The 14,368-nt window shown below is 40.4% G+C and overlaps 1 protein-coding gene across 3 annotated transcripts in view; it reads right to left on the bottom strand.

Moving 5' to 3' along the window:
* Positions 1–14,368, bottom strand: part of fbxl17 (F-box and leucine-rich repeat protein 17) — a 348,909-nt gene that overhangs the window by 233,535 nt on the left and 101,006 nt on the right. For all 3 annotated transcript variants that reach the window (XM_036143888.1, XM_012869993.3, XM_036143889.1), the window contains one exon: positions 10,844–10,951. In XM_036143888.1, the coding sequence (XP_035999781.1) occupies positions 10,844–10,951 (108 nt within the window). The remainder of the gene's footprint in view (positions 1–10,843; positions 10,952–14,368) is intronic.

Here is a 14,368-nt window from a genome sequence, read left to right as displayed (position 1 = left end):
ACTCTAGCCAGATGTATTTCGCTCCGCCTAGCTCCACTTACATCCATCTGGGACCTCTCCACAGGAAGTCCTTTACTGAAGGCTGGGCCTTATCAAAAATTCTTGCATATGATTGGATAAGCCACTTGTCTGTCATCTTTATCGACGTGCTATTTCAACCACTCACACCGAAACTAACCCGCGACGCTGTGAGAGCGACGCAGGAAAAAACAAAACTTTTTTATTTATTTTTTAATGTGTTTGTGGCTCTAGTGGCACGTGTTTTATTGACAGTGAGCTGACAGGAAGAGGGAGGAAGACAGGCGGCAAAGCACCGCGGGTCAGAGTCGATCCCGGGCCGACCGCGTCGAGGACTAAAGGCCTCCTAATATGGTTCGCGCTAACCGCTCTGCCACTGGCGCGCCGCAGAAAACAAAACTAGCCTAAACCGGTTAGGAGAAGGGCGAAAACATGGTTTCCACCAACAAAAGCCTTCAGAGCCATTCTCTGATGTTCTTTTAATGAAACAATATTAGGTAGATTGGACAACACGGAAGAAATAGCAGCATCAATGCTAACGCTTGCTTCCTCGATGCAAGCCGCCATTGCTATCAAAACAGTCTCACGTCACGGTCGCTTCTCCACTACGTCACATCTATAAAACTCCAGCCCTGCGTCCTGATTGGCCAGACCATAAAATTGGTTGGAGAAATCACTCTCTATGGGAGATGTCCCAGATGGATGTGAATGAAGCTAGGCGGAGCGACATCCATATGGCTAGAGTCAGGTTAGCCATGACCATGGGCGGCTCACTCCCTGACAGAGGAGTGAAAGGAACGAGCGCACTTGCAGAAAGCTCCAGAAAGTTCTGGAAGTAGTGAGGACAGTTGTTTGCCATGAAAACAACAAGCGATGCCCTAAACTGCAATTGTCTCTATGTTCCCGTGATGAAGCTTATTGAAAGTTTGCAAAACAAGCAGATGAAGACTGCGGTCTGGTCAGATGAGACCAGAAAGGTGTTTTATTACACTAAAGTGGATTTTTTTTTAGAAAGACAGCAACCCAAAAACACACAGCTGGGAAACTAGCTGGTTTCACAACAAAGCTACGAGACTCGCCCCGTCAATCAACTACTTAAATCAAATTAGAAGTCTATGGAAAGAAGTACGTTTTGTCACCAAACGAATATAAAGCGAGACTGGGACAAAATAAAAATAAATAAATCCAGCACTGTGACTAGTGCCCTGATCCCTGCGTGTGCGCGCCCATACATGTATGTTTCCACCTCTCTATCTATTCTGTGCCCATACGCTGTCTATCACTTTTTCCCCCCCCCACATTTCTATTCCCCTTTTCTTTTGGTAATCTCCTTCAGTCGCTAATCCTGCATGTGCCGGTCTCGATAACAAACTGAGGTGATAGGGAGAGATTGAGGTTTTCATTTTCGGCGCGCGGACCCAAACATCCATACGAGGGACGCGGGAGCCGCCGCGACAGAGCCGGATGACAGTCACGGCACACCGACACTAGTCGGGGCCAGTAATGAGACATGATATCCCCACCCTCCAGAGGTCAAAAAAACCTCTCCGTCTCTGTCTTTCTCTGGGTTAAAAGTCTTACAGCCAAATGAATTATTCTTCAATTACTCTTGCATGAGACACACATCATCCTTAGGCTCTCCTCCCCTCATTATATTCATAAATCCCCCAATCTCCTCCATACAGCAGTCAAGAAAATTATTATTACAATTGAGACTCATTTGGCGACCCCCACAACCCCATTACCTTTCTGCCTTGAAAATCCCCTCCGTTGCCTCCTCTACCCTTTATCCCTGCCTCCCCCTCCGCCACTTCTGAGACACAACACGCGTGCACACATACATCCGTCCATAGAGTAAGACGCGGGCACAGGCGTACGCGCGCAGCCACACTTCTCGGTTGGTGCTGGGGGTTATCAGTTTGACACAGGGTACTGTGATTATGTATTTTCTGTGCCTCATTCAGGGGGTGGAGGAGATAAGGGACCAGCCGACTGCAGCAAAGCCAGACACCACTCTCCCAACGTGGGGCGCAAGCAGAAGAGAGGCGTCAGTAAAGGTGACAGCCTTGCCGTTCATGGCAACTAAGAACAGAAAATAAACCCCCGCTATTCTTTTTTTTTTTTTTTTATTTATAATTTTATCAAGCTACAAGCACAAAATTGGAATTTATTGTGATTTTATGTGATAGACCAACATACAGTAATGAATAATTGCAAAGTGGAAGGAAAATTAGACTTGTTTTTAAATTTTGTACTAATGTATATCTGAAAAGTGTGGCCTGCGTTACGGCTGCACCTCATTTATTGCTAAAATATTACCGCAATATAACTAATCCGATATGCAAATTAAAAGAAACAGCTTAGACTGCAATAAATGCTGTCTAATTATGTAAGAACCGGGTATCCGTGCCCCCTGTTCCCTTAAAATAATTGTTAAAAAATGTGTTTAATGCAGCATCAAAAGTTATGGAAGGAAATAAGGACACCGCTAAGCCCCTTTTACTGCCAAAACAGAAATGTCAGCCAGAAGAAACTTTTTGCAATAAAACCTTGTTGAGATGTGGGGAAAAAATGATTTTATTTCATTTTCCAGTGGGTGGAGAGGCGATTCATTATCTGGGATCTATGCTTGCTAAGAAAGACATTAATACAGCACTCCTTTGTTTTTATTTATTACAAGTCTCATCATTACCGCGACCTTGAGCAACATTTTCACACACACCGCACGCTTTCCTAATATCATGCAGCCCCAGCGGGCATTTGCACTTATCCTTCTTGAGTAGATACACATTAGAACCATCTTTCACTGCAACTACAGTTGCAAGTCTTTTGTAGCCTCCACTAATGCATCTAGACTGAAAGTTTTTCACATTTTACTTTGCAGAATAGCGGCTTTTTTGTCTTTCTGGCTGATAAATCTGCTTTGATTAGTTCTGTTTCAGGTTGTTGTGTTGGTGGAAGGTGAATCTCCGCCTCATTCTCAGGTCTTTGGCTCTTGGAAGAAGATTTGTACAGTAGTGACTTTTCATGGCAAAATATTTTTCAGATTTTGATTTTAATTTTTTTTTTCAAAATGTAATTTCTTTCACTGTTATGTAAAATTGTAAAAGTCCACGGCATAAAATCACAATAAAAACACACAGAAAACTGCAGTTACGTGACAAAACCTTGACAAGTTCAGGAGGTATAATAGTTTTTTTGAAGACAACTGTGTGGTTTTACATTGGTTTTGGAGCCTAATTTGAACTCTGAATGTTCTGAACCAAGCGCTGCACATTACACTGTACAGGGATAAATAGAGCATATGATTTTAGTTATGAAATTAAATATCCTCCCTGTCATGGGCCAGACTGTTTTATACGCTCATAAACGCACAAAGAGAGAATGAAGTATTACCCATGGTCCAATTCTGTCAAATTCATGGAGCATTAATCAAAGGTCCCAACTTTTCTCCCCAGAAGAACAACAAAACCACTGAAGCAGCACGGCTGAATTAATGTACAAGGCCCCAAATTAAGACCAGAGACATCCAAGTTCTGCACATCACAGAGACAACACGCAGCTATTACAGTATCCAAATATACCTCGTTTCATCTCTGACTCATTCTTCAACAGTCTCCCCATTTGTTATAACTCTGGCCCCCGTCCCGAGGGTGGGAACTTTCGCACAGACAGCAAAAGCCCTTCTCGGCCCAAAGTGTCTGAGGGCGGTGATAGGCTGATGTATGAGGAGGGGCATTATGGGTAGGCATGACAGGAGAAGGGGAAGCCATCAGTGGGACATCTAAAGCCGGAGGAATGAAGGCTCTCTGGCACAGGGAGCAACTCTCAAACTCCGACTCTCTGATAGAGCCGACCTTGGGCTTAATCACTAGCAGAAGAAAGGAGCAGCTTGACAGGAAGATGGAGAGACAGAAGGAGAGGGAGCATGAGTGTGTGGGAGAGAGAGAGAGAAAGACAAAAAAACACAAACCACATAAGTAGAAGGGAAAGAGATGAACACAGAGAGCAGAATAACCAAAAAAGAAAAATACTGCACAAGAAAGACAAACAGGTTGCAAGACTTGTAAAAGTTACATCATAACTTTCTGGGTGTTCCTCATGTTTTCGAAGACAGCTAAAGAGTCTGATTAATAGAGCTGATAATATACTGCCTATAGACATAGATCATTTATTTTACACACACACACACGCACGAAGAACAAGCTGGCTAAAGACTTTAACCCTCAATGTAACGCTTACATATACCTCAATAAACATTAGATATATTGTTCCTCCGTGTCTGAACGTCGTACGCTGTGCTCTGGTGTAATGTTACACAGTCATACACATTCAACAGCTTGGAAGTCTTCACAAAGAAATAGAAAACACAGTTCGAGGAAGAGAGACAGGTGTAGGAGAAGAAAACTTTACCATCCATAAAAAGGTATGTCCACTGCTCCGTAACACCTGAAGTATATATGAAAGCCTCTGCAGGGTGCGTACAATAAAGGGATTGAGAAAGTAGCTGATATCAAAGCGATGATTAGAGAGGGCTGCACTGAAGGACAAGACAAAGGCACAACCATGGCAGCACAGGAACAGGCTATAAGCCCAAGAAGCAATATAGGCCGAGGTGTACCACGTCAGACAGGACCACTAAAACAGTCCGACAAATATTAGCCTCGTGACAGATCCTGGTACGCAAGACGGGTATGGAACACCCTGTCCATAACCTGGACAACGGGATATCTGTGCTGGATATCAGCCAGGAGTCCCACAGCCAAAGCGGGAGAGAACGGCGAGGCCTCGATCCTGTCGGACCTCCAGATCCAGACAAACTGGTGATTTTCAACCGACTGGACATTGTGGTGGAGACAAAGCAGAAAAGAGAGCAGTAGTGACAGACATTGTGATTCCAAGAAACATCAAGAAGGAGGAACACCACAAGCCAGAACCAAGAACGAAACAAAGAAGCTGTGCAAAGCCAAGACCTCAGTGGTGCCAGTGGTCCTCGGTGCACGTGGGGCTGTGACCTCTAACTGGGTTTGTGGCTGCAGCAGATTCCAGGACTAACCCCAGGAACCCAGGGGCGCCACCAGGGCTATCGCGCTTTTATTTGTATCTGCCAGTATCTACTTTTCCCTTGTAAATGTTTTGTTCTCCCATAAATGTATAAATGTGCACCTTATTCTAAATACAATTACAAAATAAAAATGAATTGGTGTTCAACTCAAAATGTTAACTGTACTGATATTTATCTATGCACATTAGATCATTAGGAACATTAAAAAAAAAACTAAAAAACATTAAAAACCAAAAGATATTAGTAGATGTTTACTTAAGTCTTTCTGATAGTTTTCTAGAGGCAGCTTTACTACAACAGTAGAATAAAATCCTGAAATTATGGCTTTAGTTTCAGTGCCACCCCAAGAGTTTGAGGGGCCACATCTGCCTCCCCCCCTGTGAGACATTTCTGGAGGCACCACTGATGGAACCGCGGTCCTAGTTTCGGCTACTTTATTTTCTACTAGTTTCAACACACATCTGCCTTATTTGAATGGCATGTTCGCTGGTCTTTCCCATTTTGACAAGTGGAAATGAGCCTCTGTGTCACATAATACTCTATTTATACTCTAAGGAAACAGTAAATCATTAATCACCAAATAAAATGCTACCCATTTAAAAAGTGATTAGCAAACTGGCTCTATGGTAGAGCAGGCACACAATCATCGACGCAGCTGCCTCAACTTCTCCATTTTTTCTCTCTGCCCTTCTTCGTGTCCATCTTATGAATAAATAAGGTAAATTAGTGCCAGAAAACTAAATGCTAAATTACAAATAACGCATAGGAAAGGTTTTGGGTGTCAATAACTAGTCATTTTGCTGAAAACGCTTATTTCTAAGAAGGGATGTTTCCTTCACTCAGCAATTTATCCTAATTTTTCGGTGTGAGATCCTGCCACTGCAATAAAAGATGAGTTTATTCGAAGGTGTTTTATACAACTTGACCAGGGTTGCCAATAAGTCCGGTAGCCACTGTAAACCTGTATACTGTATATTACAGTAAACATGTTTCTGGGATTACCTGCTGAGGCCAGGTGCCAAATCACTAAGGCTTCCAGGACACCCACAAAGCCTCCCTTCAAGATGGTTTCCATCAATAACGCAGCCTTGGGAAATAACAGACCTCATAAATAAAACTATTATTTATGTCGAGAGCTCAGAGCCAACGGAGAGCTTCAATCTAAAAACCGACCATAAATAAAAGTTTAAAGCAAAAACCGTGACTCACACAGCCACGAAAAAAACAAACAAACATGTTGCACTTGAAACGATCAGTTTCTCTTTTGACACGCAGAGCTGAATGTTGTGTTTAATTAACAACCGGGAGGGAAAGTGTCACAGAGCTTGTTCCCTTGCTGAGCAAACAGAAAACATTGTTTTGCCTTTTAGTTACCAGGCAGATGATGATTTACCAGCACAAACGTTTTGAGTTGTGACAAATGTCAGAGAGAGACAGCGGATCTCCTAAAGGGCCGCAAAACAGACGGCAGAACCCCGCAGATGATCCGCATTCAAACTTGTCACAACACGTCGCCAAACGCAGCTCTCTCCGTTTAGAAAATTATTGATTTCCTCGTATGCCGACTTGGGACAAATCAATATAAGAAAAACAAGGTGTTACAGAAGACAAGTAAATAAAAGTTGATGGTTTCCCCCCCATGTTTTTATTTTATTTTATTTTATTCACAAGTAGAAATGGAGTGGGCCGGGAAGATATAAAGGTGTGATCAGGGAGGAAAAGAAGAAGTAGGGTGGGAGAGCACAATAATCGAACAGGAGAGGAGCGCCGTAGTCCTGGAACAGCACGGAGGTCCGTGGAGTCATCAGAAATGCAACGATTTCTAAAAGCAAGAATATGATTTCTAAATTGACAGATGATGGGACCAGGTGGGAATCAATGAGAGGAGGAATCAACTCTCAAACAAGATAATTGCTGTCAGAGATTATAGAGAGATGGAAAAAGGAGGAGGTGGAACGACTGAGACGGAGGCGGAGAGAGATGAATAACAGGGGGAAAAAAAGTGATTAGAATAGAAGGTGGAACTTATGAACTTATCTGTGCTTAAATTTTAAATGCTTTCAGGAAAGAAAAAAAATTAGAGGTGGCTTTATTCCATAGATTCAATCTAAAAGTAATGTCTCTGGGGTCTCTTTAGCAAATGAGGTACGAAATTAATAAATACAATAAATTAAATGTTGAAAGAAAAGACTAATCGATTCTGAAAACGTTATTAAAATATATTAAAAGTATAATTTCAGTCTTCTAATAAAACAGAAAGTCAAGAGTTTGGAAAACTAAATCAAACTTTTATTTATAATCAGTTTAAGTTTCTATGAATGCAGTTAAACATTTTTGACCAAAAAATACAGATATTATAAGGCTACAGGTTGATTTGTTTGCTGTGGAGTGAGCGCTTTGTAGCGCCTCCTTAATAAAATCTCACTGTAAATCGCAGAGAAACTCACTCGTTAAACATCTGTGACTGACAGCTGCTACTTTCAAGGCCGAGCAACTTCTGTCTTTTACGCCTCGCCTTCTTTAACATTTAACGCAAACATCCTCGCAAAGGATGAAAGGAGCACATATATAACAATTCCAGTTTGAGAGAGAGAGAAAAAAAAATGATCCGTGTGATTAAAAGTCTCAACAGAGGCTATAAATCGATTATTTTCCTTTGGTTAAATGGTCAGGGTTAACTTGAATGTGATGAAAAACCTGTTCTTGATGTGATGTTGGCCTCATGAGCAGCCGCTGTCATTCCAGCCTGCTGTGCATAACCGCATTTTTGTAAAGTTGTCAGCTGTTAAGTGCCGTTCCGTCAAACAGCAAGAACAGCATCATGGAGTCTCTATAAGCGTGTCGGTTTTGACGGGCTGAATAAAAACGCAGAGGGAAGGATTTAATGCAACTGGTTACTTTAACGTCTAAAACCATTTAGACGTGATGCTTATGAGGTCCAACTGTGCATTTAGAGAGTGAAGCAGCAGTATAGAAAAACAACTCCATTCACACAGACCTCACTCATAAAAGGAAATAAACTCAAGCACAGTCACAGCTCTGCTCATCCCACTCCAAGGTGACCCCGGTTTGCTGTAGTTCGGACTCCAATCCGAGTGCAGAGACCAAACAGCAAATCAGCTGAGGCGCAGCAGGAAAATATGTCGTTAATAACAGTTAACAAGGTAGCCAACGCTTTCTGGAGGTTTTACCTGCAGACTGTTCACTGGAACCGCAAAGAAAATATGCTGTGAGCAGACTTATCCACTCGGCATAAGTATGAGCATATAGCGAAAAGTTTTGTAGCTGTGCACACAGAGTGAGAGAGTCAAAGAAATAATGAAGCTAAGTGTGTTTTTAAGGAATAATTGTTAGAAGTTATTGTTAGAAGCTTGGTCAAGATTGTGTATTGGAGCAGAGAACACAGTCAAGGATCTCCAGGGGGACAAAATATCAATCTATGTAAAAAAAAAACAAAACAAAAAAAAACAAGTGAGCATGTTACGAAGATCATAACATATATGTAACATATTGATACTAGTATCAATATGTTACATAACTACATGAAATTCAGGCAACAGCTAAAAAAGGTTTTTAATACCAGCAATCCATCCAAAAATGATTGAATCTAAAACTTGAGAATCGGAATTGAATCGATTCTGGAAATTTTAATCGATACCCATCCCTACGTATGGCTGACAGTCTGTCCCCTTTCAGCTACTGAAATCAGAAATGGCGACGCAACATAGCGCCCCCCAGTTGGTGCACCGCCACCTATGTATTTATAAACTATTAATTCAAAGTTATGAGAACACTTTCATTTATGATGGGACATTATTAGACTTTGCCAAAATATGTATTTATAAAAGCAATAGTTCAATGTTGCTAATTAAAAGCTAAATTAGTTACACACTATCCCTTTAAAGGGAATTATGTGTTCAGTTTAGAGCAATTTAATTGTGCGGAGAATTTGTATTGGGAAAAGGTTTGATTTTGAAACTGGTCTGTTAATTAAAACAGTATGAGGATATTTATCTAAATAGTTCAAATAAAAAAAATATTGTAATATTTTATTTATTTATTCTTATTGCCCACTTATTGCCTACTGGTACTTATTCTAAATGTTTCTAGATAAACGTAGGTTTTACCGCAGTTGTTTTGATGTTATTGTATCTTATTGAACGCTGAGCTGAGTTTACTTTGTTTATTTTTGTGTGTAAGGTTGTCAGGTCATTCACGGAGACATCAAAGAAATCAAGATTATTACGTTTAAGTAAAAAATTTCCTATAAGAATAAGAAAAATTAGAGGAGCTTATGGTCACAAACATTGCAATTTTTTTTTTATTTATTTGTGGCCTTGTTCTGGACCACTGAAAATGTTGGAAAATAATAAAAAAAATAATGGTAAATGATTTCTAAATCATAATTAAATTATAATTTAGAAAATTTAAGAAACACCTGGACTAGAAAAACAACCCAGACAACTTTTTATTTTTCTAACATGGTTTTTGGGTGTTTTGCACAAACTGTTCCATTCAGAAGATGGTAGCAGAAGCCTGGACTCTAATGGGATTTCAGAAAGTCCAAGGTCAGTGCAACTTATGGGAGCGAACAGAACAGAAAACGAGTTAAATCCAAATGAGTGATATGATCTATTCGGCTTGTGGTTCTGCATGTTGAAAAATCTATAAATATTAGCAGAATTATGAACTTCTTCTTCTGAACTCCTAAATGTTCACCTTGGTTAATACTTCTATAAATAATAATGAATGTATGTGTGTGTGTGTGTGTGGGTCCACCTCCATGTATGCTAATGCTGTTATGACTGGCTGGCTTCATTACTGCCTGTCTACAACACCATGGCCAAGGTCAGCGGAGGCTGCAGAGATGATAGGGGCCAAAACTATGAGCACAAATTAATCTGCTGTTTAATCTAATAACGCAGCGCAGCACCGGGTGCCTCAGTCCTATTAACACAACTGTAATTGCATTTGAGGAGAAACGGGAGCATGCAGGTCCACTGAGGTGCGTGCACACTCAAGTGTACACCCAAGTACATCAAACACAAATCGAATTGTATTACAGAAGGACACATGGGTGCGGACATAATACACACTGCAGCAGCGTGCACACACTCGAGACGGATGCCATGTTGGGAAAAGGAAATAAATGAGAAGGAAAACAAGTTGAGGGATTTCCCTGTGAATTTACTTCCAAGCGATCCTCAACGTGCGCATGTGTGTGCCGGCGTTTACAGTACGTGGCATGGAACGGCTTTAAGCACGGAGCACTGCTCATTAGCATGGTAATATCCAAACAGCGGGGTGTAGTCGCAACAGCAGCGTATTATTAGGATTCATCTCATTAAGCTTTCATGAGATTTAAAAGTTAACACCAAATAACTTTAAAACTAAGTCAGAGATAAAAAAAAAAAAAAAACACAGAGTGAGTGCCTGAATTCATTTCATGAAAGCTAAATATACCCCCTGGAGACGACCTGCAGCAACATGTAAGAGCTGGCCTGAAGTAAGCCGATTAGACAGGAAAAAAAAAAAGGAAAATATAAACTTGGTCATGGAAGAACTTTTGGTGACATTTACTCAAACAAGTAATTACGACAAAACAAGGACGTTTATCTTTAACTGGGACAGTGGGAAGTATGTTATCTTCAGCTTATTATAAGTAGACATACAAATGGAGTTCTTAAAACCCAAGTAGACCTCCGCTGATAATTTAAGGTTAGTATGATAATCCAAGTGAAGGACTGGTTTGATACTCACCGCGGTGAGATGGATCACACCCTGAGAGGTCACGGGGCATCCCATGAAGCCGACAAACTGCAGCTCGGGACAGTGCTCCGCTACCGCCCGCACAGACTGATCGGTGACCTGCACAACAGGAAAGAAAAGAGGAAGAGAAATAGTTTAGGGTAGTCTTACTTGTAGGAAGCGTTTGAGCTTTGGACAAGATCTTGTAAGCACCAGGTTTGCTGCTTTGTTATGGTTAAATTTGTTTAATCCATGTTTAAAGCCGGCATAAGACAACAAAGATCATTTCTGCAATACACCCACATTTTATAGACATCATTTTTAATGTTCCAAAAGCGTCAGCAATAAGCCTTCCTAGTCAAGTAGAAGAAGGTTCACGCGATTGTGGTTCTGATCCACATTCTGTTATGTGACACATCGTTAATCCCGATGAAACAAAAGTAATTCTGAGCAACCTAGTCCAGCTGGGCAATGATAACGTTTTCATTCAATTAAATTTCCTTCAAGCAGGATATGAGTAGAATTAAGAAAGTTAACTTTATTCATCAGATTGAAAGTGGGTTGAAGATGAGTGAGAAGCTGATGCATGTTCGGTCGCACACGTCCTACGGTAGATAGCATAATTTCCAACCTGATAAAAGTCGGGTGGAAAAGAAGCAAAGGTACAAAATGACAAAGAGAAAAATGACTAGCAGTTCTTCAATCCTGGAAGAGAAAACCACCGAAGCAGATCAGAGAAAATAACTGCCGTCACTGCAGGCATAAAAGGTGTTTTTTGTTTGGCCAAGCAAAAAGTCTGGTAAAAAAAACAACTGCAAAACCACAAAATAGTAAAAGAGCTACATGAACACAACATATAAGGGACAAGCAGATATAAACATTGTTTTTTATTTATTCCCTTATAGATGACTGTCACAAATGTGCTTCAAACCACCACACATCGAAAGTGATATACTTTATGTATGTCACTAATGCCTGGTGATGCATATTCTACACACACCCACAACAAAGAAAATATTGGAGGCACTTTGCCACCATCTAGTGGATAGATGTATGCCTATGTATGTCTAATTTAGCAAATTCGTGTTATTAAAAAAAACACCTTATCTGAAGTTATTGCATTTGCCATCTTCAAATTATTCATCTGTATTTAATTAAGAATATGTTTAACAGTAAAAATATAAACAATTCAATGTTGTATATATCTAGAAATAGATTCAGGGAATAAAATCTGCAGTTTCAAGTTTGCTTATAAATATATGCCGTTACAGTGTATTTGTTCATTTTTACCACCAAAACCTAAAAATAATTACGTTTTATAATTCACTGTGTTCTTGGGTCATATTTTAATGGAGCTGGGTGCTTTTGTCCGTTACAACCTCTAGCAACAAAGCGACCCACTATACAGAGAATTTTTCTGTAGAATTATAACGCATACATTTTATTTAGTGAGCGCAAAAAAACTGGACAGTTTTTCCAAGAAGGAAAAACTGAGCAACTGATGTGGTCGAGAGGGCACAGCATGCTTGAAAACGCTCATCACCCAACATCATCTCACATTATGAAGGAGCAGGAAGCAGCAAGGAGGTCAGAGGGGCTGAGCGAGAACAGAAGTTTCTGTTAATGAGGGGAGTAAATGGAAGAATATCCACACTCGCGGAACATGATCTCTTTATGACTTAAATGAGAGAAAATTGCCTAATTCCTTCTAGCGTTTGTACAGTTGACAAACAACAAAGTAGACCTTGTATGACAGCAAAGGCACAACACATGTACATTATCCTCTGTTATTTATTGGACAATCTGCAGTTGTTTTCCTGCATGTTGGAAGAGAAAGCCTGTAAGTGTTTTCCACTTTTATGGAGCTGATAGACTAAACTGTGCGTTTTATATTTTATTTGCCTCACATTAATGGAGAGGGATGAAAGAAGAGAAATAGAAAAACAGGAGAAGAAGAAAAACAAGAGGCAACGTGGCGATCGGCTTATTATAGATGGATCTTTCCCCATTATTCACCGGTGGTAAACTAACAGCACAAAGATCCATAAGGAAGCACAACATTTCCACCAGCATCCGGTGAAGTCATTAGTACAGATATGGGTAGCTGTTTTCTTTGTCTTGTCTGGCTTCTCTGTTGCTGGTTGAAATGGGCAAAAATAACGTAAGATTTTGCTAAGACATCCCTTTAAGCTTCCAGAAACTACAAAAGACCAAATTAGCACTCGCAAATCTTTATCAGTCACTGTATTTGTCCATATTTCTGTTGTTTTCTTTTGGTTCTCCTGACCTCAAACCTTCTGTATTAAGCACACCTTTCTCTCTTTCTAATGTTTCCTGGCTGCCCCCCAACCCCTCCCCAGACTACCTTAAAGGTTACTGAGTCGAGGCCGAGGAAGATGAAAAACCCTGGGAGACAGTGAGGTAGAGAGAAATCACAAAAAGAAAGAACAAGGTGTCCATTTATCTTTCACCAAGTCACAGGATGGCTTATCAGGGTAAAACACCTCCTATGAAGCTCAAAGCTTTGTCTCTCACCTTATCTGCAAGGAGCCAAAGTGCTTGCAAAGAGCAAAATGGCTCATAAAGGAGTGTGAGTGCAAAGTATTAGCAGTCATAAGAGACAGGCAGAATAAGTTGGGAGGTAATAATTGAAAACTGAACAAAGAGATGAGGACAGTATAGATGCAATGTTGCACCTACAGACTAAGGTTCATATTTTCTGCCATTTTAAGCCAATTTAGTGAGTTTATGACAAAGAAACCCCACAAAAGTTCTACTTTTATGAATATTTATAAATATTTTGATGAGATTGTATGGTAAGGAATTCTTTGACTTAGACTTTAAAGTAAATATTCAATGAGTTGTATATGCACATTTTGTTTGTATATGTCTTTAAAATTTTCTGAGCCTAATTTATAATTATTAAAAATTTTCGAACATTTTCGAAATTAGAAATGTAAAATTCTAAAGGCTGGTTTATGCTTGGCGCATGTAGGTTCTGCACAGAAATGAGACATGCGGACTGAACGTCTGCAGCATTTATGCTCTATGTGGTTTGTCCTTCAATGCAGCACTGTTCTCCTACGCTCTAGAGGGCAGCGTTGTGCTCCTATGCCAAGTGTACTACACCCCACTACACGTAAAAGTGGAAAACACAATTGTTTTCAACATTTTAAAGCCTCTTCCTTTCTTATGATTGACAGCAACTTCTCTACAGGAATTGTTAATTTGTCGATCAACGTTATCTTTATGGGCCGAATCATAAAAATGTGTATATTTAGGAACCTCTGCCAGAAGGAGCTCTTGCTCGTCCAACATGTTTTTTCTGCACCGGACTGTCTGCGTACTTAGGAATTTTATAAGGTGCGGGGAGCGGAAACTTTTGGCAGCGTGGAGGGCCGTGGTAGCCAAAGTGATATAATGTGTCCGCGCGGAGCAATGTTCTCCGTATTGAAGCAGACACAGTGTAGCGTTTAAAAGATTTCATTGTAAAATGGGTGATAGTGGCAGGACAGAAAATGAATGAGACAGCTGACC

This window comes from Fundulus heteroclitus, chromosome 12 (assembly GCF_011125445.2).
Source record: "Fundulus heteroclitus isolate FHET01 chromosome 12, MU-UCD_Fhet_4.1, whole genome shotgun sequence".
Classification (NCBI taxonomy): domain Eukaryota; kingdom Metazoa; phylum Chordata; class Actinopteri; order Cyprinodontiformes; family Fundulidae; genus Fundulus; species Fundulus heteroclitus.
This window is presented reverse-complemented; position numbering and strand designations above follow the sequence as displayed.